Raw genomic sequence first — 27,359 nt, 5'->3', positions numbered from 1 at the left:
CGTTTATAAAACACGAGTCTTTTATTTTGAAAGGCGACTCCGGCCGCCATCATCAAAACGTAACTGTGCGTCGCTGTCAGTGAGTGTTGGATCAGGTAACTTCACAACAGCTGATCAAATTGTTTACTTTTTTCCTTTAATGCACGACTATATTTTAGTATTTTGTACAGTTCTGAGCGCATGTTGTGTGTTGCGTTCAGCGAAGGTGTTTATTTACGAAATAAGTACATTGTGCATTGTTTATCAAGAACTGTTTGCATGACACTCCAAGTTTAAACACTGTATGCAATGACCTCCTCTCGCAACTAGCAAGAAATACATCTCTTGGGCTGTTTTAAATGCACGAGGCCGGCTTCCCCAGTGGCTTAGTTGCTTTGACAACATGGGCAGCCGTTATGTGTTTATGCTGGAGTGGATCTGTATCTACAACAGAGTAAATCACTGGAGACCCGTCTGAGCTTCACTTCTAATCACTTGAGAGCAGAGGAGCAAACAAGGACTCTTGTGCTGCACATGTAGTGATTAGATGATTTGTTCTTGCTCTTACAAGTGATATAAAACAGTCAGTCTTGATGAGATGTGGCTGCATCACTTGACTTTGGCTGTCTGAAGTGGAGTCATTTGTGCTGATTGAGATCTTTGTCTTTTTAAAGAGATCCCTTAAGGTTTTAGTGGTTTCAGAGGGAGGTATAAAATTTGTGCCTTTGTTCCCTTACTCTTTTTCTTCTCTCTTTCTGCTATGGATAAGATGAACCCCCCAGCATTAGGGCAGGCATCTGCCCTGTTCCCCGATCTGGAGCCTCCTGGAGGAGTTGGGAAAGCCACAGTCCTTTTGGGTGGCTCTACGGGACTCACCAGCTCTGATATGGAGTTCCAGAAAATGCTCATTGATGAGCGTATGCGCTGTGAGAACCACAAGACCAACTATCAGACACTAAAAGTGGAACACACCAGGTGAGCGACCGATTGAGCTAAAGTTTGTTTTATATTTGCACATTCATACATTTTTGAAAAGTGACAACCACTGACACGGTCCCTATATTGTTTACCACACTGCTTTAAATATTTGGTATGAAATTGCATGTACATATGACTTTAAAACAACATTAGCACTATTAAATTGACTGAACAATGTTGTACTTTGATAGTCATTGGATGCTAATATGATTTTCCTATTTATAACTTGCAAAGAATACTTTTCTGTAATTATATTCTTACGGAGAAAGTCTGAATGTGCGAATAAAAAACTACTTTACTTCAATGAGGGATTGTGCTTTATTTTGGGATGGGATTAGGTATGGGCCGGTATTAGAGTCTGGCATTATAATAACTATGGATAAAAATATGTTCTTTTTAAATTTCTTGTTAAAAAAAAACTTTGTTCCCCATTGAACACAATATATTGTATTTTATGACACTTGTCAGGCTAAATAATAAAATAAATAATTGATTTAGTTTTTAATCATAGATTTAGTTTAAAAAACAAGATTTCTTTACAAAATGAAAAGGCATCTCTTGATATCTTTTTTTTACTTTGGCTATAAAGTAAGCCACTGCACTGTTCAGGTCTGCACGATGTTTAAATGTTGGTGATTAAACAATTTATTTTTCAAATGTTTTCTGAATCGTGAAGCTTTTTTATGTGGAGGGTCCTTTTTTGTTGAAGATACATTTGCCCTAAAAAATAAATAAAATTATCAGAAAAAACATGTAAAAAAGCATACATGTATATCATAGGAACGGTATAACATTGTTTTTTTGTTTGTTTTGTTTTAGTTTTTTTGCCTAATGTTACATGCATATTTTTTTTGCGGTTTTAAAACCTTAATTTTTCCAAAGCATGGTAAACCTTGAAACCTGTTATCACCCCACGCCTTGAGGGGAATGCATTGTTGCCTTACTAAGTTGTGTAAATGGATGTATGTATGTATGTGTAGACTGCAGGATCAATACACGCGTGCACAGAATGAACTAAAACGCCTACTCAGTGATCGCCAAGTCACTCAGGAGAAACAGCAGCTTTTGTTGGCTGAGCTGAGAGGAGAACTGCTGGATAAAACACGAGATCTAGAGGAGCTCAAATTGCAGGTACATATTATTGTCCTCTTTATAGGTTTATAAATCTACAACTATGCGGAAAAATAGTTGGTCCCACTTTATATTAAGTGGTCTTAACTAATATGTACTTACACAGGAATTATTAGTTGGTTACAATGTACCTATTGTGTAAATACATGTATTTATTGTGTACTTATCCTTGATTAAATACCCGCATGTAGTTACATCTGTAGTTAACTTCTGTAATTACATTTGTAAATACACTGCTGACCATTCCCTACACCTTAACCCACCCTTAAACCTACCCATAACACCAAACATGTCCATAACCCAACCCCTATCCCAACTCAAGAGCACCACAAGTGTTCTCAAATACATTATGAACACAGTAAGTACATTGTATTTATTTTTTGATGCAAGTAAATAGTAGTTAAGGACACTTAATGTAAAGTGGGACCAAATAGGGTCCAAGTTTGTTCAGTTAATCTGCTTTTATTTACTGTTTTTATTAGGTTTGAGTTTGAGGGAAAATGTTAATATTTTATTCTATAAATGTCTGAAAGTTTTTTTCTAAATTTAGGTAAAATATTGTCATTTAAAGCAGCTTTTATTTAAGTTAATGAGTTGGTTAGATTAACAAAGGTTTTCAAGTGTTGTGATTCGGAAAGCCATTTTATCGCAGTAAATGCTGATTTCTTAACACAATACTAATGTATAAACTTAAGAGTTGTCTAACAATTAATTAGCAAAGAAAAAAGTTGTCAATTATCAAACTGCTATATTAAAAAATGGCTTATGAGGGTATCAAATTTCTTGTTGCCATTAATTGCAAAAGTTTTTATTACGGTACAAAGCATTATCACGATAATGACCTATGCTGTAAAAAAGGTTACTTTATCAGATACAATAACAAAAATAATTGGTGTATAGCTTTATTGAATATACATGTTCAGAGTAAACGGAAGATTTAACCAAATTCGATTGCAAAAGAATTATAAAGTATAATAGCTAACATTTTATATTAAAGTCTTATTAGTAAATGTTAGATTTTTTTAATACAATTTTTTTTAATTAGAAAATGTTTTGGATTAATTTAAAAAGTAAGATTTGTTAGAGGTAATATTCGTTCAAAATATAAAGGAATTAGTTTATTAGTTATTAACTCCATTTAATAAAATGATTTCAATTTGCCAACTACAATTTAAACAATTTAACAAAAACAAACTTGATTTTTTTTTTATGGAAACTTTAATGTTTAATAACTAAGTTTTTTAGATGTTAGTATCAGTATTGTTAGTTTTTAGGATATCTTGACCAATCAAATGCTATTTAGTGTCTCACATGCCCCGCCCCCTTTAAGATCATCTTCATCTTCATTTGATGCGCTTGAGCTCAACCATCCTCATTGGCCGTGCTGTGGTAAAACAAAATGCTATTGGCTGTTTTTTAAAAAGGAGAAGAGCTACACCATGTTCCAGCCGGTTTCGGTTAAGATTACTTCAAACATCAACTTCACAGAACCTGTAACTAAGAATTTAATGTAATTTAAGATTAATATTAACTTTTGTAGTTTTCATTGTCAATTTAGTTTAATTAATGTTACCTGATGTTAACGTACAATAGACTTATAAATAGTCAACTGTAGCCAGATTAAAATAATTATTATTAACATTAAGCTGTCGAATTAAGTCTCATCATTTAACTCATTTGGCACTGTTATAAACAAGTATAATGTGAATATTGTTTAAAAAAGCATTCTAAAAGTTTTAATAAAAAAAAAAATTATTCACTGTATGTTGAAGTACAAACAGTATAAATATAGAGGATGTTTATTATGATGTATCAAGTTAATGAATAGCATATCAAATGAATAAAATATGTTAACAAATATGTAACAATGTTTGTTCTGTGTGCATAAGCACAAGCATCTGAGCATGCTTGATTTTGACGTTTCACTGACAGACTAGCATTTGTTTTTGTGTTGTGTGTTTGTTTATGTGTAAGGTGCTGACCCCTCAGCGGCTGGAGCTCTTGAGAGCACAGGTGCAGCAGGAGTTGGAAGCTCCTATCAGAGAACGCTTCAACAAACTCCAGGAGGTAACAGATGCCACTCTACACCAGCTGACTCCCATTAACTCCTATTGCCATGACAATCACTTAAGCACATGCTATATGTCCATCCCAGATGAGAAACAAACCGCTGTTTCGCTTTCACTGCCTGTTACAATATATGTTTAGTATAGACCTTATTATTCACGTACGAATGGGCGCAGCCATTGGAACCTTAATGGCTTGGGACGTCTGGTTTCATTCACTTGTTGTGCTGCTTGATGTTGATGAAAAAAAAATTTTTATTATTATTTTATTTTTATGCATCATCATGGACACAATTATAGAAGTAGTTTTATTATTTACTCTAAGTCTTTTCTCCCATAGACAACTGAATCTGAAGTTCACAGAATCTGAAAACAATCACAGAAATACCTTACTTTTACACTGCTGGTCAAAAGGTTTAATCCTTGAGATGTTGTTTTGTGACAGGAGGCAGAGAATTACAGGTCAGAGTATAATAAGCTTCGTTATGACCTCACATTCCTCAAGTCTGAGTTTGATCACCAGAAAGAAGAACACGCTCGAGTACTGGAGGAGAGACGGATACGGCACGAAGCTGATGTATGTTTTATTGATCTGATATTGTATTTGGATTTAGAAGTGTCTCTTTATGAAGGATTGTTATGCATGTCCTTTTGCAGGTGGCGCGACTGGAGCATGATAAGGAGGATCTGGCCACTCAGCTGCAGAGTGGAGACCCGGCACGGGATGGGAAGCGGGTTGAAGCCCTGCTGAGGGAGAAAGCTCAGCTCCACCAGCGGCTCAGAGGCCTGGAGGCAGAGGTCACTGAACTCAGAGCAGAGAGAAATAACTCTGGTGCTCAAGCTGAAAATGTACAGCGGATACAAATCCGACAGCTGGCCGAATCACAGGCTGCAGTAAAAGCCCTGGAGGTGAGCAGATATAAGTCAAGTATAAGAAAAGGATTGTAGGGTTTTGATGATAGAGGGAAATAAATTCTATTGAACAAAACAACTATACAAACAGTATAGTTCAGTTTAAAATATCAGACCTTCAGAGTTTTTGTTTTTTGCTGAACAGTGAATTATTTTAAACAAAACATTTGCTAAATATGGTGAAACAGTGGGTAGTGGCTAAACGTTTTTCATTATATATGTTCTATTTTGGGGGTGGCATGGTGAATATGTGGTTAGCACTCTCACCTCAAAGCAAAAAGGTTACTGGTTCGAGCCCCTGCTAGGTCAGTTGGCATTTCATGTTCTGCCTGTGTTCGCGTGGGTTTCCTCCGGGTGCTCCGGTTTCCCCCACAGTCCAAAGACATGCGATATAGGTGAACTGAATAAGCTAAATTGGCCATAATGCATGAGTGTATGGGTGTTTTATTCCATAACCATTCAAGTTTGGTAAAAATTAATAATAATAATTTTTCCTCCATAAGGCTGAGAAGCAATCTATTCGTATGCAGTTGGACAGGACGGAAAGTGAACTTCGTTTATCTCAGGAACAAAACACACTCCTCACAGGCAAACTGCACAAAGCTGAGAGAGAGATCAACTCGCTCAACAGTCAGGTACTTGAATACAGCCTGAATGACTGAATTAGTCAGATGTATGATTCGTGTGCTGATGCTTGATATCTGAAATAATGCTGAGTGTGTGTTTTATCTGTCAGGTTGAAGAGATGAAGCACACACACAAGCTGGAGTTAAGTAATGTAAAACTAGAGTGTGTTCGATCTAAAGGAGAACTAGAACGAGAAAGAGATATGCTTCAGTGCCAAGTAGAGGGTAAACATCATCTTCTTTTTTATTTTACTTTCTTTAACCTGTTTTACAGTATAACAGAGACATGCTTCTTTCAGGTCTGCAGTCAGATATTGAGGTCATGAAATCAGCGCTGGAGAGAAATAAAGAACTGATATCTGAAAAGGAGCGTGAAATGGTACGCAGGGTTCAGGCCGCAAGAGAGGAGGAAATACACAAGATGGCCACCCTTCAGGAAGAGAAGTTAGCATTACTATATTAACTGATTCAAAGCATCATAGAATGTTTTTGCATCTTTATGAATGTATTTTATTGTCACCAGGCTGGAGTTAGAGAATCGTTTGTCTGAGCTTGAACAGCAGAAAGCTCTTCAGGAAGTGACAGGAAACTCGCAGAAGGAAGAGTGGGAGGAGCGTCTCCGTGCTGCACAGCTCGGGGAGGAGTCTGTTCGTAAAGAACTGCAAAACCTGAGGCAACCCCCTCGATTTATTTCTATTTAAAATGCACATGAAATTAAAATAAATCAATCATTCATTTATTTATCAATTTTCCATCGGCTTAGTGGCTAATTTATCAGGGGTCGCAATTGATTGGATTTAGCAACATGTAGTTTTTTCTGTTTTGTGACATGAAATATAAATGCCCATATTTTCTTTGTGGTCATATTGGAAAAAACCTCAACCCTCATATTGGAAAAAAATTCAAAGTCAACTAGTTTTTTTCACTTTATATTGTGAGTTATGAAAGCAGAACTGACACTTTTTACTTCTGATCAAATAGTGAAAATAACCCAGATAAGGACGGGACACACAAAGGTGACGGTCGGCTATTGGGCAGTGTCTGGCCATTGACCCGACTAGTTGGTTTAGTGTGTTTGTCGGATTAACATCGGATTGAGTTGGCCCGATTCAGCATTTAAAATTCGTGTTGGGCATTAGCTGAAGAGAGCGCTCTAATTGGTTAGAATTCAGAGCACAAAACAAAAACTGAAGTGACGTAACAAAGTAAACAATTCAAGTAAAGGGAGAACACAAACAGGTCGGCTGTAATTTTGCTACATTTCTCAAGTGTTTGCAAATGATATGGATTATCAGACATATTTGCATGAGTGAACCTCTCTGTACTAACCACTGCTTTATTTATGCTTTGTTTATGGTTATGGTGGCTGAAAAAAACAGCCTATTAGCCCCCACGGGTATGGAAAAAGACATGTCATTGACGCAGGTGCAGTGAAAAGGCGGGCCTTTAAAATTTTCATGAAACTGAAGCTATACATCTTCTTGATTGTGTTGTATAAAATAAAAACTGACCATATTTCCGACCTTTTCTTACAAACTAAACTGTTCCGCCTAAAACTTAAGTAGTGGCATCTTCTAATTGTGTCATTTAAAATAAAAACTGGCCCTAACTTACTTCCAAGTATTTTTGGGAAAACTAGGTCCCACCTTTTTACTTTAAAAAGTATTGGTGAAGCAAAGGTAGTAACATGTCATTCTATCTGTATTTTAATGTACATCTAAATAAAAAAGACCATCAGAGAAATTTTACCTTTTTATTTTATTTTTATTTTGTTTCTGTTAAAATTGTGATGAAACAAAAGTGGCGGCATCTTCTTATTTATGTATAAAATACAAACTGACTGCATTTACTATGTATTTATACATTAACTGGCTAATCTTATTCGGGAAAATTAGGTTCTGCCATTTGTTGGTAAAGTCATGAAAACACTGTAAAAGAAGCATCATCTCCGTTTTGATGGATGCAATAAAAACTGATCATTTTTATATCCTAGACTTCCCACCAGGTTTAGTGTTACAGAAACAGAAAACATGTCATTCTGTCTGTATTTTGATCAGAGAACAAAACATCTAAAAAATAATATTAATTATATGCTTTTATGTGTTATACAGAACAAAGGTGCAGCAGCAGGGCCAACAGTTGGAGGAGCTGGAGACTTTGAAAGCAGAAAATGCAGACCTGAGACAAGTAAGAGTACAATTTATGAGAATAAAGTCTTAAAGTATTAAATAATTCTAATAACTTGTTTTGTAAATTGTGCTTATTAGCAAATAGCTGAGCTCAACTTACAGGTAGGAACCCTTTCTCACTCTGAGAGTGAGTTGCTGGACACCAACAACAGACTGAGAGAAAGTCTGGAGCGTGTGAGAGAGGACCTGCGCAGTGCTCGAACACAAATGGAACGGACCCAACAGGAAGCCGAGAGGTACACCTTATCATAAACCTGGCCACTGGCAACATTCAAATAAGGACTAAAAATATTTCAGAGAATGCTGACAGCTTGCTGAGTGAGCATCAAAACAGCTTAGAGGCTTAAATACAGATCAATTTGGTTTCAGAGAAAGGTTTAACTTCACCTATAAAAGTGCTTGATAGACAATTTTCCCTTCAATGACAAATAAGGGTGATTTGTTCATAATGGTATTGGAATGTTTTTTAGCTAACACAAAATCCTACAAAGGTGCCAGATAATCATTTGTGAATATACACTGGACATATCCTTGGCACTCTTATCACACCACAATTGTTTGTCATTTGTGTCAGTATGTGATAGAAAATGAGGCAACAGTTCACTGTCTCAGATTTGTCTCTTGCAAGTTTCCACATCCACTGTATGCAGAATACCTGTTTAAATAAATGTGTAGAAACAGTGTCAGTGCCATGGCCTAATTTTTACCACATATCATTCATTTTGAGTCTTGGAACAGTGGGCGATGCTATTCAGATCCAGCTAGTGACTTCCTGATTTCATTATTTCCCGTTTACTGACTAAACAGAAAAACATTTTGATCATTTTGAAACATTTGAAGAGAACGCAAACATTTTTATTTTATAAATGTTATCTTTATGTTAGTGTATCTTTTGAACATTTGCTTTTGTTAACAGTTTTTGGGCCAGTTGGCTTTTCTGTGTGGAGTTTGCATGTTCTTCCCATGCTTGCTTGGGTTTTTCCTAGGTGCTCCTGTTTTTCCCACAGTCCAAAGATAATGCTGTAAATTTAGTTAATTGGATTAACTAAATTGGCCTTAGGATCTGACTGTGTTTGACTGCGAGAGTGTTTGGGTGTTTCCCAGTACGGGGTTGTTTATTGTGGCAACCCCTGATAAATAAGGGACTAAGCCGAAGGAAAACGAATAAATAAATTTCAGTTTTTGTTTATTTTTGCATGGTGTTAAAAGCTTTAAATGATGTATTGTTCCAGGTTGGTGGAGGAAAGGCGAGTTGAATGGTTGGAGGAGAAACACAAGCTGCAAGACATAGAAGCAGAACTACGGGAGAAATACAGCCAGGCCAAAGAGCGCCTACAGAGGGCAGCATTTGCTCAGAAAAAGGTGAAGTTTAAAGTTTTTCTTTTATGAACATATTACAGCTTGACTCTCTTTTTGTTTGGTACAGTTATTTTAAATAATATATAACATCTTTTGGTCTGTTTTCTTATCCAGAGGAAAACAATGACTGAACTGAAAGAAAACAAACTCAAAGACAAGATTCAGCTCCTGGAAGCCAAGATAGCAGAACTTGAAATTGAAGCAAGTGCAGAAAAGAAGTAGGATACTTTTGTTTGCATATTGCTTCATACATTCAAAACTATCTAGAGGTTATATTTTAGTCAAATAAACAATAAAAAATTATACTTTGCTCATTTATTTTAAGTTATTTTTAAACAATTGATTTAAATATATTGTTATTAATTACATTCAAAATGCACAGTAAAATATTAAATTAAATATTTACATAAATGTGCTGTTTTATTAGTGTTTTTAATGTATCTTTTAGGAAATCCTCATATTCTGAAGAGCATGCTCAGCTCAGCAAGCGTTTAAGGGAGCTGCAGAGGAGGCACAATGAGTTTCGCCGACTGTTGCTGGGCAACCAGATGACCTCCTCCACCCCCCTGGCCCAATCCCTCCTCATCCCGAACGAATCCATCTTCTCAAACATACAGGTGTCTGTAAAATGAAATACTCTCTAGTCAGCCATAACTAAACCCAGCATATAAATCTATCTCTTTCTCCTACATTTCCTCTCTCAGGAGGAGCAGCACCAGAGGGAGTTGTGTGTGTTGCGGAGACGCTTAGAAGAGCTAGAAAACAGTCAGCAACAGCAGCTGGAAGAGCTTGCCGCTCCTCTGGACAGAGATAGAGAGAGACTGTCAAGCCCACGGGACGCCCTTCCAGACCTTTCTTAACCGCTACCTGTGTAATTATGTTTACTCTGTGCCAAAAAAAAAAAATCGGAGATACTGTGACATTTACTGTGACATTTTCCTTTAAATTACTCCTGGTGCTCTGCAACAGTAAAGGTCAGAGATGTTTTAATAAAAACCTGTTGCAATATTTATAATTTATTGGTCTGATGATATTTTTTCTAACTGGTTGAGAGGGTGGGTTCTTAAAGTTTACATAAAGTATAGCAGTTCTTGTTGTACATATTGAAAATGATTTGTAACAAGAAGCCATGTATGATATTTTGTTTGTTTGTTCCTTAGAAGACCTTTCAAGTCCAAATATACATTTTATAAAGAAAAGGAAACAAAACAAATAAAATGATTTGTGTAAACCTGAGGCTCATCTCTCAAAGTAAATTTTACAACGGAGTGACTGGTTTTAATGGACATTTGTGATAAATTAATTCTGAAAAGTATGTCTCTAAAAGCACTCAGCCATGAAACATGGTTTTAATAAAGATTTTTTAAATAATTGTGCCTCCTCTTGGTTTCTTATTTGCCTTTGTTTGAATAATGAGTAAACTATGGATATGGAAATATGCATGCATGCATCAATCAATCTATCTATCTATCTATCTATCTATCTATCTATCTATCTATCTATCTATCTATCTATCTATCTATCTATCTATCTATCTATCTATCTATCTATCTATCTATCTATCTATCTATATATGGGAAAATTGAATTGAATTAAAAGGTGTTTTAGTCAAGTGGCTGTTAAAAATTTAGCGAGCCTATGTTGACAGTATAAAGTTCAAAGTATACTTCTTTGTGCATGCATCATTGAACATGCAGCATTTCAAAGTAGCATAAGGCTATGCTCTATTTACTTGCATGTGCATGTTGTAAGCAGGCCCTCATGTACTGCATAATTAAATAGCACACTTACGCTCCACAAATAAACACAAAATATGCAAAAATAATTTTGGTACTATTTATCAAATTTGTTCAATTTGAGTCATATGATTTCCTAATTTTGCCTAAACGACTGATTGGAAATAACAGCAATATTTGTTTTAGTTTTTAGCAACCTCGGGTGTTCAGCCTCAAAGCTAAAACACAATCTGTTTCAATTTATAGCTTTTTTTGTGTAAAATTAATTAACAAATTTCATATAAGCTTTTATAGATTTATTTGTTTATTAAATATAATATTTTTGTATTATTAATTATTAATTTCATATTATTAATTTATGGACATTTATTTTCCGGTCCATATGAAAATGAGCAAGAAAGACTTTAAACAATAAAACCACTGCATACATATAATTTAGACTTATAATTCTCTTAAAAATACAAAAGATGAAATTAAGATATTCCAGTAATAAAATACAATGTAATAAGTTAATTAAAATAAAACAAATCCAAGCAGCACTAGAGCATTAGATAAGAATGACTTTCAGTGGAGCATATCGTTTAAAATAAAAACATACGAATATAATATAATATAATAATATGACATATTACAATAGCCAAACACACACTAAAATACAAACTGCCATGAAAAGTGCAGAATACGCACGGTTTCTGTGAACCTTAAATATTTACTCATAAATCCTGCAAATGATGTGGGATATACAACTCCAAATTTATTGCTTTGCTAGACATTATAAGGACGTGCAGTAGATTTAGCTGTGCTGTGCTGACTCTGAGTGATGCGGTGGACACTTCACAGTCACTTTCACTCTTCTTCTGAGCGCTCAGTCCTCTCCTCGCGCGCATCTTCTGAAGCATCAAACAAACTAAATTATTTCTGTCACAACAGTCATGAAGTGGATCCTACTCGTGTTCGGCAGTGTGTGTCTACTGGATGTGGTTGAGGACTCGTTCGTGCACGGCAAGCGCAACGCGAGAACAGTGACTTTCTCTCGGACTGGCCGCGGTCAGTCGAGACGCAGACGGGACACCTGGACGACTGAAAAAGAGCGGTTCACCGAGTGCAATACTCCACTGTCGGTCAAAGACAGAGAGCTTCTGCGCAGCCACACACACGAGGTAAGAAGTTATTTATGTTGCCATTGCGCTTTTGACATTGAGAGGAATGTCAAAGAAGTGGGTGAATTTACTGTTAAATTGGCAAATGCTTGATTAGCGATTAACGATGATTTCTGTGCATGCAAGTCAGATATTTTATAATGTAACGGATAAATTTGCAATAAGATCATTATATATATATATATATATATATATATATATATATATATATATATATATATATATATATATATATATATATATATATATATATATATAATGATCTTATTGCAAATTTATCCGTTACATTATAAAATATCTGACTTGCATGCACAGAAATATATATATATATATATATATATATATATATATATATATATATATATATATATATATATATATATATATATATATATATATATATTATATATATATATACGGATAAATTTGCAATAAGATCATTATATATATATATATATATATATATATATATATATAATGATCTTATTGCAAATTTATCCGTTACATTATAAAATATCTGACTTGCATGCACAGAAATCATCGTTAATCGCTAATCAAGCATTTGCCAATTTAACAGTAAATTCACCCACTTCTTTGACATTCCTCTCAATGTCAAAAGCGCAATACACACACATACATGCATACATACATTTTTAAAATAGTGTAATTTTGGACACTTAACTTGTATAACTTTTATTACAAATTTTTATGTGAACTATATTGTTACATGTAAACTGTACAAAGATATTAGATACTTTACTTAATATAGTGAGTAAACCCATTACCTTAAATGTGACTATTAAAAAAAACATTACTTGGAACTGTTACGATGATTTAACTTAATTTTTACATTATGCACAAAGTCAATTTACTTAAATTTAAGGCAATTGGTTAAATCACTTTTTTAAAATCACTAATCATTTTAGTAAGCAACCTGTTTACCCACTATTATTTAAAGGGATATAGTTCACCCACATATGCAAATTCTTTCATCATTTACTCATTCTTTAATTGTTTCAAACCATTATGAGTTTCTTTCTTGTATTGAACACAAAAAAAGATATTTTAAAGAAAGCTGTGAATCTTTAACTATTGAAGTCTGTTTGTTTTTCTTTCTATGGAAGTCAGTGGTTACAGATTTTCAGCTCTTTAAAATATCTTCTTTTGTGTTTAACAGAAGAAAGAAACTCTTAAAGATTTGGAACCTTTTGAGGGTCAGTAATTAGTGAGCAAATTTTCATTTTTGGGTGTACTGCAAGTAATGTCAGCTAATCACTTTTTACATTGTACTGCTCGAACAGGAAAGTCCACCTAAGTGCATGTGCAACTTTGTCCTCTGGTTATTTTCCAGACTGGTTTTCATGGGGATGATGGATCCAGTTTTACCCTCACATGGGCTGGAAATGGAACTGGGGTTAGTCATTCTTGGCAAATCTTTCAAAATGATACAGCTGTAGATATATTGATATAACACATTAGTTCTCTATTTTAAAGATATTGTGCTGATGGTTGAACATTGCATCTTTTCACTCATACTTGGTCTGTCTATCAAATTTAATTTCAAATCAAAATGATTTGTTCATTTTAGATAATCTTCGTCCTTTCCACAATCAGTGTTCCTTCTGATTCATTTTATGAAGGTGGTTCATCACGCCTTTATAGGAGGTCAGTAGAGAACTTTTTATACCTGTTCTTAGATAACTTGTAGAATGCAAAACCATCTGGCTTTTACACCTTTAAAAATAATATAGCATACACAATTTTAGGTAGATGGCGATCTCAAAAAAGCCTGGTTTTTCCTACAAGATATATTTCTATGCAACCAATTTCAACTTTCTTACTGTACTAATAACTTTAATCTTGTTTATAGTGAAGACTATGGGAAGTCTTTTCATGATATCTCTCATGCCATCAACAACACATTTTTAAATAGCTACTTTGGCATAAGTGCTGGACATGGGAACCCTCAACCGGTAAAAACATGTTAACATTTCATTTACATTTATTGATGAAGCAGATATGTTTATCTAAAGGGATTTACAAAAGAGCAGCAAAGCAATTCAGCAAAAAGAAGAAATGCACAAAAGATTGTGTGTGTATGTGCATTGTGTGTATAAGTTCTTATTAAGGTGGTGTGTCTTCAGCTGTTGAATGTAAGATGTTAGAATTTCAGTAAAATTAAGTCTGTAGTTATAGATGTAGTAATCTCTGGGAAATGTATCACTGGTCTTTCAAAGTCTTGTTTAATAATACTAATCTTGTTTAATAATAATTCAACTGCTCGTTACCCCACATATCTATAATCTACTGATATGGCAGCAGCTTAATGCATTCAGGGATGTTGTAATAATGTGTTCAGTAATGTTCAATAATGTGTACAATCAGCAAATCTATAATCACAATGGTGAAGAAAGAGGATTTACAGTAAATGACTTCAAGCATGTCATGTTTTTTAGTACCAAACAGGCTGATCAAGAGGGCTAAAATGCTTTGTTGAGGCCAGAGGAGAATGATTAGACTGCTTGAGAAGTCTCGAATTCTGCTGCAATATTCAAATGAAAGTAAACAACAATAAAATATGGATTCTTCCTGCCATGTAACAATGTTTCAATCTGGTGGTGGCGGTGAAATTGTATGGGGGCATTTTGTTTGGCACGCTTCCCAGCAAGCATTTTTTTTTGTATTTAATAGACATCTAATACACATCTGAACATAAATATGTTGGTTTAAACAGGACTAAATTTGGGCTGAAAAGAAAACCTAATAGTCTAATAATAGTTCTAAAATAGAGGCATCAAATTGACGACTGAATGACTACATACACATGTGTAATCAGTCTAATCTGTCAGCTGAAAAATCTGCAGCAACTGGAAATATGTATTGAACAAGTCACCATTTTTCTCAGGAAACACATTTCTAAAGGTGCTGTTGACTTGAAATGTTCACTGGATGTTGGTAACAACCAAATAAATCCATATATGCCAAGAAATCAAAACAAATTATTATTCAAAGTGAGTTAGGTGTAATAACATTAAGTGACGCAGTGAAAAAGTATTGAACACATGAAGTAAGGAAAGTGTAGAAAGGCAGTGAATCCCCAGACAGCAGCTGAAATCTCTTATTAGTTAGAAAGCAACCCTCTGCCCTTCGTCATTAAAATTAATAAAAAATAAATAATTATTAGCTGCTTCAGTCCAACATCTACATTTAATGGGATGATGAAGATAAAAACTGGGGTGGAAATTTGATCAAGACATCTGATCCAAAACACAGCCAAAAAAACTCTCAAATGCTTTCAGAGAAAGAAAATTAAGCTGTAGAATGGCGTAGCCAATCACATCACCTGAATGAATACACTGCAAAAAAATACAAAATAAAGATCAGATTTGATAAACAAGACCGACAGAACCATCACGATTTTACACTCTGTTGAAGTCTGTAAAAAATTACACCTGAGCAATGCATGTAGCTTTAATTCCACATGAGATGCAGCTTTAAGCTGCCATCTCTAAAAAAGCCTTTTATATAAAAGTATTAAATACATTTGAGCAGTTCAGTACTTTCTCCTTGTGTCATTCCATTGTTATTACACATAACTTATATTTCAATTTGTATTGTTTGGTTTTTACAAAAACCTGGTCCAACTCCATGTCAACAGATCCTTTAGAAATATTATTTCCCCAAAACATGACATGTTTAATACTTATTTCCCCCACTGTATGTCATCATGGCCAAAGTCTTATATAAATGTTTCCACCATTCTCAAATACATACCAGTAAGAATTGAAGTAATTCTGTAGGCAAAAAGGTAAAAACATATTACTTAGCAAGGTTTACCTGTTTTGCCAATTTCATGTAAATATTTATATTATAATATGATCTTTGTTTTTACATAACTTCCTCTAAAGTGGCTTTAGTGTGATGTTAGTCTCCTGCTGTAGTGCCTTTGCTTTTTAGAATAAAAAAAATGTCACGATGTAATTTTTGTTTATAGATTATTTACTTATTTAACCAGAATGGTAAACATGTTGTTGCCATTATAGGTCATTTTAACAGCCAACCTGCCTTTTACTAAGGACCCAGGAGGAAAGATTTTTACGTCGATGGATGCAGGTCTGACGTTTAGATCAGTGCAGCTTCAATTTCACCCAGCACAGGCCATTCAATTCTCTTTACTAGACCCAAAATACCTTGTGGTCATCAGCATAGATGTGAGTACGGTTTCACCTCCTGTTTCATCAAGCCCCCTTAACTACTTGTGAGATCTTTAATGCTCTCCTTATTGTATTTTTCACTTAGCTGTCTTTATGTGGCTTAATCTCTCTTTAGGATGGGCTGTGGCTCTCAGAAGACTTTGGGAACAATTGGTCTAAAGTTCATGAAGGAGTGCACACATTCACATGGTGAGAACAATTAGTAAGAGGATGCTATAAACATCAAAGGAAATCATCTGTGTTTTTAGAAAAATATCTAAATGGGTGACATATGAACAATTCTAGATATGTACCAATATGATTAATTTTAATCATTGATCATGTATTGGATATAGTATGAAAAAGGCAAATATAACATACCAATATTTTATTAATTTATTGTGTGACAATTTGCACAAAATAAAATAGATCCAATCAGTGAAAATCGATAGTTTCTTTAAAATTGTATCAGCCAAAAAATTTAAATCCTACTGTATCCCTAAATAATTGCCAGTTATACATGAATAATTGTCTTTCATTTTTTAAGTAAATATAATTTTCATGTTTATTCTTTTCAAGGGGTTCCGAGAACACTCTTTTCTTCAGTTCAAGCCCAAATGGAACAGGTGCATCTATGTAATTTTTTTGTAAAATAACATAATACGAGTTGCTAGATATAATGCGTCTTCTTTGAGATACATTGTTTTGTTTAGCAAAAAAAAGTTCATTTAATATAATATTTAATAACTGACTACTTATTGGGTTTGATCTAGTGGAGGCAGCAAGACGAGGCGAGCTTATTCTGAGACGGACTTGTGATTTTGGCAAAACCTTTGACACCATTGCCGAGAACATCTTCTCGTTTGGTCACATTGGTAGCTTCTTGTTTACCTCCGTCATGGAAAAACTGGTGTGGAACTTTATAGACAGCATGCACACTTAAGCATGTGTTAACCCACATGAACACACTCCATTTCACTTTCCCGTCTGTGAGAATCATCATTGCTTGCTTAATTTATGAGATGTTGTGTTTACAGGGCTCCCCTCGTGTCATCTATGTGTCGAAAGATCAGGGTGACCATTTCAAAAGAGCTCAGCTACCATCAGCTACTACAGAGCAGGTGTGAATAACACACAAATAAGTATATAAAATATTATATGAATAAATGTATGAATAATTAAATAATTTTCCATATTGTAAGTAATAAATTTTTTTTAAAGTATTCAATATAAATATATTTTGACAGATATTACATTATTTCATATTTATAATTAATAAAATTTAAAAAATATATATTTATTTTATAAAAAGATAATACACTTATTTATAAGTATAAATATTCTTATACTAAATTGAGTTTGTATTTATATTATCAGTAATAATAATGTATACAGTATATCATACTATATATATATATATATATATATATATATATATATATATATATATATATATATATATATATATATATTTGCCTTTTTAAAAAGATGTTTAGTGTAATGCAAGCTGTGCCATAAATCTTTCTTATTTCTTTACATAGGTATTGTAGGTATTTGTATAGTTATAGGTATTTTTCTGCTGATTTTGCAGAAAAAAAACGAACACACAAACAAACAAACACACCGTGCAGCTCTATGACTCACTGTTAATGCTTGATTGCAGTTCTACTCTGTTTTGGATGCTGATGAAGACATGATCTTCATGCATGTGGACAACCCTGGAGGTGCAGTTTCATCTCTCCCCTATATCCTCTATCTCCATCCTGTCAGAACTGTAAAAGAGAAGTATCAGTATAATACACTGTAACAGCACCACCACTGATATTGTCAGTTTAACAATGTGGTGGCAGAACTTGTCGAGCGAGTTCCACTTTGTGCTGACATTTCATTAAACATCTCTTTACAAGTTGCTAGATTCTATTGAGTCAGTGTATATGCTATTCATCATTGAGTCTGGAGATCTTTGGAAGATCACTGGAAAGAGATAAGAGTGAGGATGGTGTTGTCTTTCAGTCACGCTACAGAAAATGCATGCAAATGCACCCCCATTGTATTTACATGCATTCATGACAGTACATAGCTCAAGTGAACATTTATCTTACTTCCCACCATGCTTTTGCATGTCAGTCTGTTTTTCACTGACCGTTTTATTCTCCATTTGCCTCATAACCCCGGTTAGATGCTTTTGTAGTGTGTTTGAATAATGATGGCTTGGGATGATCTCATCTCTTATCTCATCTAAGAGAAAGCTGTGTTGGCGGAGTGTTTATGTATGATGTGCTCTCAACTGATTACAGAAGACACATATTATGGGACAGTCTATGCCTCTGATGAACAAGGAATCCTGTACTCAAAGTCTCTGGAGCGCCACTTGTTTGGTGGGGAGGGGAAAAGTGACTTCACTAACATCACGTCTTTGAGAGGGGTATATCTGACCAACATACTGGAGGAAGGTATGCACACTATTTTCATTCTATTTTAATGGTTAAAGGTTTACCCAAAAGATCACACTTTTCTTCGTAGAGCTACGTTTAAGCTTTTTTTTTTTTTTTTTTTTACAATTTTTGATTGATGTGTTAACCTGAATTTGATGTATTTTCACATTGTATTTATGAATGTTTTAAAGTGTAAATACATTGCTGCAAAGGACTTTCAGTGGAGGGCAGTGGGGGAAAGAGTACTGAAAAATCATACTTAAAAAAATACCATTACTTGCCAAAAATGCTCAAAACATGAGTAAAAAGTAGCCATTCTAAAAGTACTTAGTATTATGCTGTGAAAATTATTCCATCTTTTACCATGATTTTTTTTACTCTTGCTCAAATCAACGCTATTCTCTGTTCTGAGTGTAAGTTATATTATTTGCCATTGTGGAAATATAAATTTCTATCAACTAATTCCAAATGAACAATAATCTACGTATAACTGAAAAGTTATATTCTCTGTTTTTTAATTATATAATTTCATTAACATCCCAGCTAGGAGGGACATTAACCTTTTGTCTGTCTGATCACAGGCTAAGCCAAAGTAATGCAAATTGTCAGTTTCACAGCATGGGGTGTCTATTGTTTTCTCTTTTCGATCAAATGGTCAGGCGGTTTCTGTCTCCAGAACATGATGAGATTAGACCTGAGAAGCAGTTTACCCTGCCGACCACAACCCTTAATTTGCATACTTTGTTTAGCTATATCCCCTCCTCCTAAGAACACAATATAGCCATGAAATCTTTGTCTTAATTCAGACTAATTCAGACTTGTGTGAGACTTGTGAGAGACTTGTGAAAGAACTTGCAGACTGCAGACCTCTAGTAGGCTCATGCAGACACATTAGACATCTTAAAGACGCTGTATGACTGCAGATAAACCAACACGTCTCAATAAAGGAATTCTGCTTGTTTCGAGTCTCCTGGACTGAGTTCTCTCTTCTCTTTTTCACTCATTCATTTATTTTTTTTTTACAACACCATTCACTCACTCACTATCTTTGTTTTATCAGGGGTCACCACAGCAGAATGAACCACCAATGGCAATTACTCTGGCATACATTTTATGCTGCAACACAGAACTTAGAAACACCCATACACACCCTCATTCACACACACTCATAAACTACAGCTTATTTTGCTTACCCAATTACCCTATACCTCATGTCTTTGGACTGTGGGGGAAACCGCCCTATTTGCCATTCATGGACTAAAAATTTTAAAAGTGAGATTAATTTAATCTGAGAACACATTGCAATAAAATATGCACCTATGATAAGTCGGCAGAATGCAGGTTGATGCATTTAACTGTGGAGCAAAATCTGTGTCTAAGGGGCAAAAATCTAGCTGTGACAATATTTTAGTGCTTAGGTTATGCACTTTGAGTGCTGATGAACAAACTACGAGTGTCCAGCAGTTGGAGCCACAAACTAAGCTTGTTCAGGTTTGATAGAATACATGCACTTTGTTTAAGTGTTTGAAAACATGGCATTTTGTAGTGCACTTAGTTATTGTTAAAGGCATTTGCTGATTTCAGTCATCATACAGTAGACATCTTATCAGTAACAAAAAAAAAAGTTGTTGCATGTTACAATTCTGCTTCATCTTAAAAACTTTTAATGCCTCCACGACGTAAACATTTTCTGCATTTATAAAGCATCTGTGTCTTGATGTTGGTCTGTCTGATGTGGTTTTCTATGCATAATTTGATTGGTAATTTGAATATTTGTAATTTCTTTTTTTTTTTTTTTTTAAAGATGACTGAAATACTTATGGGTTTTTAATATCATGAGAGTCAATATATGATGAAAGGACTTTGATTTTCTTTGAACAATCACTTAAGGACGAAATGGCCAATCACAGTTGTAGTGGTGCTGATGTCATTATTAAACAATGTCAAACTGTTCTTGGGCTGCAGGTGGATGCATTCGTTCAGTCATCTCATTCAACAGAGGGGGACGATGGAGATATCTGAAAAAGCCAGAGAATGTCGATTGTCCAGATATGTCGAAAAAGGTAACAACATAGGGTCGGATAAATGAGAAATTACAGCAACGGCTAAGAAGTCTGGGAAGTACATATTAAATATTTTTGACTATTACCCAAAACTGGAAGAATATTTCTTAATTATCATGTATAAAAGATTTGTTTCAATAGCAAATGAAATGGAATGTGAGTGTTAACAGATTTTCTTGGTTTTGCGCATTGTTTGTTGATTGGATTTTGTATATGTTTGGGCATACAAAAATAAAATGGAAAGGTAAAAATGGAAAATAATATAACATTATGCCCCAGGGGCAATTTCAAGATTTTTTGACCAGTTTCATTGGTTAAACTCTGGTCCTTACACCACTCTAGTTTTGAGTTTTTCTTTTAATGATAACCTATTGACAAAAGTTCAAGCATTCCGTTGTATGATGCCTGTTAAAGTGAGAATATTTGAAACAGAAAATAAATATGGTGAATACCAACGTTAATGTTTGCTGTAAAAATATGTTTTCTACTACAGTGTAACCTGCACATCCATGGAGAGCACAGTCATTTTAGTGGAGTCACTCCCATGACGCCTAGCTCTGAACCTACAGCTATCGGTCTGGTCATCGGCCATGGTACTAGTCCTTCCCTTGTACTGTATACTCACAACTTTCCCCAATAAAATAACATAAGTCACTGTTTACATATCTGGTATTAAGATGGATTTTGGTCAATCAGGTGCCAAAAAAACACAGAATAAATATGCCATTATATATCTGTATCGTACCTTTTTGTTCACTTTGAAAAGTGAACTCTAAAGTCTAAATACTGATTTCATCCACTATGAAAGCAATCAGATCAAGTGCTTTTAAACAAGCCCTGGAACTAATCAAAAGTTGAAAAACATTTTAGACCCCATTTACATCTGAAATAAGCATTGTCAACTTGTAAGCTAAAAAAAATTGCAATACCTGCTGTAATCAGAGCCTACATGTTTAATATTATTACAGGGAGTGTTGGAGATTCCATTTCAGCAGCCCGCCCTGATGTATATGTGTCTAGGGATGGAGGTTACACATGGTGGGGAACTCTAAGAGGACCTCACCACTACAGCATACTGGACTCTGGAGGGCTAATAGTGGCTGTGGAGGCGCGCAGAGACAGAGGGATCAGCTCCATAAAGTAACATTTATAAATAAATAAAAAAGTCTCCTTTCATAATAAATGAAGTGGTTTTAAATATTCTGAAAGTCATTTGTGGCTGCCGTCTCATAAAACTGTCATGCATCTGGATGTTTTCAGGTTTTCCACAGATGAAGGGCAGTGTTGGAAGACATTTAATTTCACAGACCACCCGTTCTTTCTGGCAGGACTGGCATCAGAGCCTAGCAGCAGTACAATGAACATCAGTATTTTTGGCTACCGCCTAGATGACAATCATAAGCCTATGTGGGTAGCTGTCACCATAGACTTTGAGCACCTGCTCACTAGAGAGTGTAAGGAACTTTTTAAATATTATGGTCATCATCTTTTTTTGTGCAAATAAGTTGTGGTTAAACACACCATGGAGAAAGACTAGATCCAAGAGCAACACATTTGTTCTGAACATGCCAGCATGGAAATTACTCTCCATACCAGCAGGTGGCACAAGTTGTATTCAATATTGCATTCTATATAAGCTAGGAATGTGGATATACAAACATTAGAAAGTTTAAAAAGCTTATTGCATTCTGGCCATATTCACCATCACTTATTCAGCATGCTTAACTGGTCAAAAGGTTGTTGACAGGGCAAGTCTAGTGTCAGGGGTTTGTGGCGCATTGCAAGCAAACATGCAGACAAAAACTTCCTGAAAGCTTGACAATGTGGACCCACCTTCAGCTGTCACACACTCACAGATTTTCATTGGTGCAAAATGGGAATTGGTTGAATTCTACAGAATTTCTGGTTGATATTGTGTGCATGTAACATTCTTTCACGGTCCACCTAAAAACAAGGATGTTGAGATGTCAAATACCCTCATGGAAGAAGAAAGCTGTTGTGTTTACAATTAACACTGATCAGGATCAGCTAAACACTGGATTATAAAGTATGTGGGAGTTCATAACATAGACATGATGACTGAACACAACATTCTTAAATGAATGTTTAATTAATAATTAAATTAATCATGTTTAATGTATGCGGTGTGTTATGGTTAGGACATCAACTTTACACTTTTCACACCCCTTAATATGAAAAAAGCTTAAATATATATTTTGATTAGTCTTTCAGTCAGCCTTTTGGATGGTTCTTGGCTAATAAAAGTTGGCATAGAGTCTAGACCTACTGCCGTCCGTCTCTAAAAAATTTGTAGTGTGTGCCGGTGAATATATGTAGATGCTAAGTTTTTCTAGGGTGTTGCTAGGTGGTTGCCTACTGGCTAAAGTTTCTATGATCTCTATGATATTGTAGTGCATAGGGCTATAAAAAAGAATTGATTGCTTAGAAAAGTAATGGTATTACTTTCACTTCTCAATATCATTCATATCCACTGTAAGAGTGTATTACTTAAGTCTGCATGAACCAGAAGTTGCTGACACTTTGATTTGAGTTTGTTGTTCTTCCAAATTAAACAGACTACCGAGTAGGGGCGGGGCTTATTTGCGCATCATTCCCTCATAGCAAACTAATGGGGGGCTTAGTTAAGAATATTGTGGTTGAAGGCATCAAACTGACATGATCAGACTCTTCAAATTACGAAAATAGTCAGACTTTGAAAATTACCAAAACAAACTTTTTTTTTTTGTGTGTGTGGAATATCTTGTAATTGTTCACATAAAGACAATGTGTGCTAGAAAGATAAACATTATAAATTTTGATTTATCATGGACCTATCATGGAGAGTTTTTATAATTCATTTTTATAGGTAATGATCAGGATTATGTGACGTGGTTGGCACACTCCAACTACAGTTCTAACCCAAAAACAGATGGATGTCTCTTGGGCTATAAGGAGACATTTAGAAGACTTAAGACACTGTCTGCATGTAGAAATGGTAGAGGATATGTGGTCAGTAGACAGCAGAGTCCATGCATTTGCACCAGTGAGGACTTCATGTGGTAGGAAACTTATACCATGGTTAGATTTATACATTTGCTTGTGACTAAATAAAAATGCTAACATCTCTCAACAGCGACTATGGATTCTATTGGCATGAAAATAGCTCAGCGTGTCTCCCTCAGCCCGACTTTCTGAATCAAACCCAGGATTTTTGTTTGAATGTAGACCTGCAGACTACAGGGTGATGAAATACATCTCTGTTTCTGTTAACACATTCTTGAACACACACACACGTACACATATTACACTGTTATAATAATAAATTTTTTATAGATATCGCAGGATTCCCGGAGATAAATGTAAGGGGAGTTTCAGCCCTCCAAGAAATGAAGAGGCTCACCAAAAGCTTTGTGGGAATGTCACTTCCTCAGATTCACATACAGAGATACCAGTGAGTGGTCCATTTCTCATAAGAATAATAAGTTACTATACAGTGGCCAAAAAAACACAGATATTCATTGTTGTGTAGAGAATAAAATTAATCCAATAAAGGAATTTTTTGTCTTATGATTTGCAGCCAGCCATACTGGCTCTTATAGTGGTGTGTAGTTTGGGCATCATTTGTTTGGTTATTATAGCAGCTTACATGATCACTTCAAGAAGAATAAACTGTGGCCAAAGGTAAGGTCATTTGATAAAGCCTTGTCCAGCTTTTGTTTTATGTTACATCCATTTGAAACTATTGTCTGTATATTACATACTAAAGATTTCTCGTCAACTTCTGCCTCCTGCAGGTCGCCGGAATATAACTTTTCTGTTCTGCAAATCCAAGAAGACGACCTGTCCGTTAACAATGAAAGCACCCCCAATGGCAAACTAAACGGTTTCCAGGTCCAGGAGGACTCAGATGATGTGAGCTTGATCAAACAATAATATCATGCCTCCATTTAGTTAATGGCTATTGTAATAATTAACCTAAAAACCTACTTAATCTTCTTACACTCGTTATTCCAACCTTTGTGCTTTGTTTTTTATTTTGTAGGAAGTACTTTTTTAAAAATAATTTATTGCATTTGTTTGCTTTTATTTTTCTCTATTTTTCTTTCTTTCTTTTTTCTTTTCTTTTTTGGTCTTCTTTAGGATCTCCTTGAATGAACAACATTTAAACTGTGGAAACTACTCAGGCTTTGAAAACAGGTGTTTGCAGGCAGATATGCTTCAAATAAATTTCAAGCCTAGTCACTGTAACTGGAAGATAAAACACCTGAAAATAATAGTGAACTGCATTTATCAACCTGAGCTCTTGTTTTGTCCTATCAAGTGTATTATGCAAGTATCTGAGGATAATGCATGTATCATTGAAAGTGAATTTACTTTCACCCTCTCTGTCTTTTGCACTGGACTCATTCATATTCCCTCAGGCTGCTGCTGGTATTACTCTTGAGCTTTGGGACTATGTATCTAGACAAGTCTACTGTTTTTATTAGTAAATAAATTAAAATGAATTTAAAACAAACACTGCATTATTCATTATTTTGCAATCAACAATCATATTTGAAAAAAAAATGCAGAAAGTATTTATATAGAGTAAAAGTTATTTTGAATGTTATTAGCAATTTACTAGTTATTAGCAAACTAGTTTGCATATATATATATATAACCATATATAAGGGATTTATTACTTACACAATTTAATTCTGTCAATGTTTACTCATTCTCCACTTGTTCCAATGTGTACACTTAACACCACCCCTTACCCTGTATACCCTAGCAGTGACGTCACTAGCTCTATTGAGTGCATGTGTCTTAGACTGCATGTCTAAAATTGCATGTCTCAGCTTGCATGTGCAAGTCAGCAGTCATACTCACACAAGATATTATAAAAAAAAAAAATCTTGGAAACAGGTAGAAATTGACTTGCATAGTTGTACTATGTCAATTGCAAACATATTTCAAAATGTCTCAATTTTCTTTTTTTGATGGGTGAATTACTCCTTTAAAATAACCAACACTTTAATAATAACTTAATACCACTACAGACAAACAAGAAAGAGATCAGTCAGTTCTCAAACAATCTTGCACATACTTTGAATACCACGCCACTATGCAACAGAATGTCACACCTATTCGCTGAAACACCAGTCACTCTAGATTAGAGAATTAAAACAAAAAGGGTATGCAACCTAATAACGTGTGTTTACAGCCTATTGAATATGTATATAATTTACACTTAAAACAATATATAATTTCATATTTTTTCATAGTTTTCTTAAGAACGGATAATCTAAATCTCTGAATTTACATATATTTTGAATGTCTTTAAAATAATGACAATTTCATGTTATTTCGGGATATATATTTTTGACCAAAGGGGTTTTTATCAACAGAAATTAAGACCGAAACTAATGATTTATTTTTTTATTGAATACAAGAATAATAACATCACTGCATTGAAGAAAAAATGCAATAACAAAAAATAAGAAAGAAGAGGGAGACAAAAAAAATTCAAAGTCTCAGTCATTAAGAAAAAAGATTATCATAAGCTTTAAGAAACTTACTATTCTTATTATTATTAATAAGCTTAAGATATTCATTATTGTATGAAATTTCAACAAGGAAAGTGTTGAATATAGGTATTGTTTTTAGAAACTTATTTTTGTGTATAAAAAATTTACAGTGTAACACAAAACAATTACACTAAGATCGAGAGCATGATCATCACCCGAGAAATACAGAAATATATCTTTTATAGACAAATTTAAATCATGTTTAAATAAGGACGATAAATAAAAAATAATGTTATTCCAAAGATGTTTAATGTGAGTGCAACTATAGAATAAGTGGAATAGTCTCTTCATGTATATTGCAGAAAGTACACAAATTAGATAAATCGAAGAAATTCGCAATTTGGGAATTTGTAGGATAAACATTATGCAAGATCTTAAAATGTATCTTATTTTGTTGGATATGCTGAATTTTTCAGGTAAAAACCATGCTCTCTTCCGTCGAATGCAATTAGAAAAATTGCTCCAGAAAAATTTACATCTTGGGGAGGTATATAAAGAGTAATGTAACAATCGTCTGACATGTCTGTTTTTTTTTTTGTGTGTGTGTCAAAAAAGACACTCCATCCAAAAAACGTTTAGGCATAATTGTTTCCCTCTCATTAAAGTCAAGAAACGTTTTAAATAAATGCACATAACTTTGTGACAAACTCTTTATAACACAGTTGAAGGATTTAGCTGACAAAGGGAAGTTATACAATGTCATAAATTCTTCATATTCCAAAATATTGTTATCATTTTAAAATAAGTCCAAAACAAAAACAACTCCTCTTTCAAACCACCTATCAATAAAAAGAGATTTCCCACAAGTCAAGGCATCAGAGTTATTCCAAAGAATTTCTTTGTGTGGGGAAAAATTGTGCACACAATTTCTAAGCAAGTAAAGCTTGTTTGTGAAAGTTAGAGAGGGAAATTGGGAATTTAGAAGGGATGAAATTACATTTTAAAAGAAAGTCTAAGCCACCTAA

The 27,359-nt window shown here is 34.4% G+C and overlaps 3 protein-coding genes across 12 annotated transcripts in view; 2 read left to right on the top strand and 1 right to left on the bottom strand.

The window, feature by feature from the left end:
• ccdc146 (coiled-coil domain containing 146) overlaps positions 1 to 27,359 on the bottom strand; it is a 98,934-nt gene that overhangs the window by 63,387 nt on the left and 8,188 nt on the right. For 6 of the 8 annotated variants that reach the window (XM_087247561.1, XM_087247564.1, XM_087247558.1 and 3 more), the window contains one exon: positions 17,974 to 18,101. The gene's annotated coding sequence lies outside the window, so the exon portion shown is untranslated. Of the gene's footprint in view, positions 1 to 17,973; positions 18,102 to 22,660; positions 22,772 to 27,359 lie in introns of all 8 variants that reach the window. The other 2 variants (XM_087247559.1, XM_087247565.1) reach the window with 1 other exon arrangement.
• cep83 (centrosomal protein 83) lies at positions 36 to 10,611 on the top strand. Of its 2 annotated transcripts, XM_087245541.1 has the most exons (16): positions 36 to 95; positions 749 to 954; positions 1,938 to 2,088; positions 4,063 to 4,155; positions 4,600 to 4,731; positions 4,812 to 5,063; positions 5,570 to 5,701; positions 5,803 to 5,917; positions 5,992 to 6,136; positions 6,216 to 6,365; positions 7,804 to 7,879; positions 7,960 to 8,117; positions 9,114 to 9,243; positions 9,355 to 9,458; positions 9,689 to 9,857; positions 9,945 to 10,611. In XM_087245541.1, exons 2-16 carry the CDS (start codon positions 749 to 751, stop codon positions 10,098 to 10,100), a joined length of 2,169 nt encoding a protein of 722 aa, XP_087101667.1. In that variant the 5' UTR covers positions 36 to 95; the 3' UTR covers positions 10,101 to 10,611. The 2 variants fall into 2 exon arrangements, with proteins under 2 accessions (XP_087101667.1, NP_001340860.1); NM_001353931.1 differs by lacking the exon at positions 36 to 95 and having other exon boundaries at positions 238 to 954; positions 9,945 to 10,587.
• On the top strand, positions 11,778 to 25,343 carry si:dkey-159a18.1. 2 transcript variants are annotated; one of them, XM_087248214.1, is made up of 21 exons: positions 11,778 to 12,136; positions 13,488 to 13,550; positions 13,725 to 13,801; positions 14,007 to 14,109; positions 16,180 to 16,347; positions 16,466 to 16,539; positions 16,909 to 16,955; positions 17,103 to 17,239; positions 17,367 to 17,450; positions 17,993 to 18,053; positions 18,627 to 18,782; positions 20,730 to 20,827; positions 21,321 to 21,420; positions 21,796 to 21,967; positions 22,088 to 22,281; positions 23,694 to 23,886; positions 23,961 to 24,068; positions 24,161 to 24,278; positions 24,405 to 24,508; positions 24,622 to 24,739; positions 24,968 to 25,343. In XM_087248214.1, the coding sequence occupies exons 1-21, from the start codon at positions 11,909 to 11,911 to the stop codon at positions 24,980 to 24,982; spliced, it is 2,418 nt and encodes an 805-aa protein (XP_087104340.1). In that variant the 5' UTR covers positions 11,778 to 11,908; the 3' UTR covers positions 24,983 to 25,343. The 2 variants fall into 2 exon arrangements, with proteins under 2 accessions (XP_087104340.1, XP_087104338.1); XM_087248212.1 differs by having other exon boundaries at positions 24,622 to 25,343.

The sequence above is a fragment of the Danio rerio genome, chromosome 4 (assembly GCF_052040795.2).
Source record: "Danio rerio strain M-AB ecotype USA chromosome 4, GRCz13ab, whole genome shotgun sequence".
NCBI lineage: Eukaryota > Metazoa > Chordata > Actinopteri > Cypriniformes > Danionidae > Danio > Danio rerio.
This window is presented reverse-complemented; position numbering and strand designations above follow the sequence as displayed.

What these genes read in the sequence shown, in the direction of transcription:
- cep83 (NM_001353931.1), top strand. Translation starts at nt 740, where the DNA reads ATGGATAAGATGAACCCCCCAGCATTAGGGCAGGCATCTGCCCTGTTC. An exon ending in TAGAGGAGCTCAAATTGCAG is followed by an intron (nt 2,089 to 4,062) that starts GTACATATTATT and finishes TTTATGTGTAAG; the next exon opens with GTGCTGACCCCTCAGCGGCT. An exon ending in TCAACTCGCTCAACAGTCAG is followed by an intron (nt 5,702 to 5,802) that starts GTACTTGAATAC and finishes TTTATCTGTCAG; the next exon opens with GTTGAAGAGATGAAGCACAC.
- si:dkey-159a18.1 (XM_087248212.1), top strand. Translation starts at nt 11,909, where the DNA reads ATGAAGTGGATCCTACTCGTGTTCGGCAGTGTGTGTCTACTGGATGTG. An exon ending in GACATGGGAACCCTCAACCG is followed by an intron (nt 14,110 to 16,179) that starts GTAAAAACATGT and finishes TTGCCATTATAG; the next exon opens with GTCATTTTAACAGCCAACCT. An exon ending in CCTCCGTCATGGAAAAACTG is followed by an intron (nt 17,240 to 17,366) that starts GTGTGGAACTTT and finishes TTGTGTTTACAG; the next exon opens with GGCTCCCCTCGTGTCATCTA.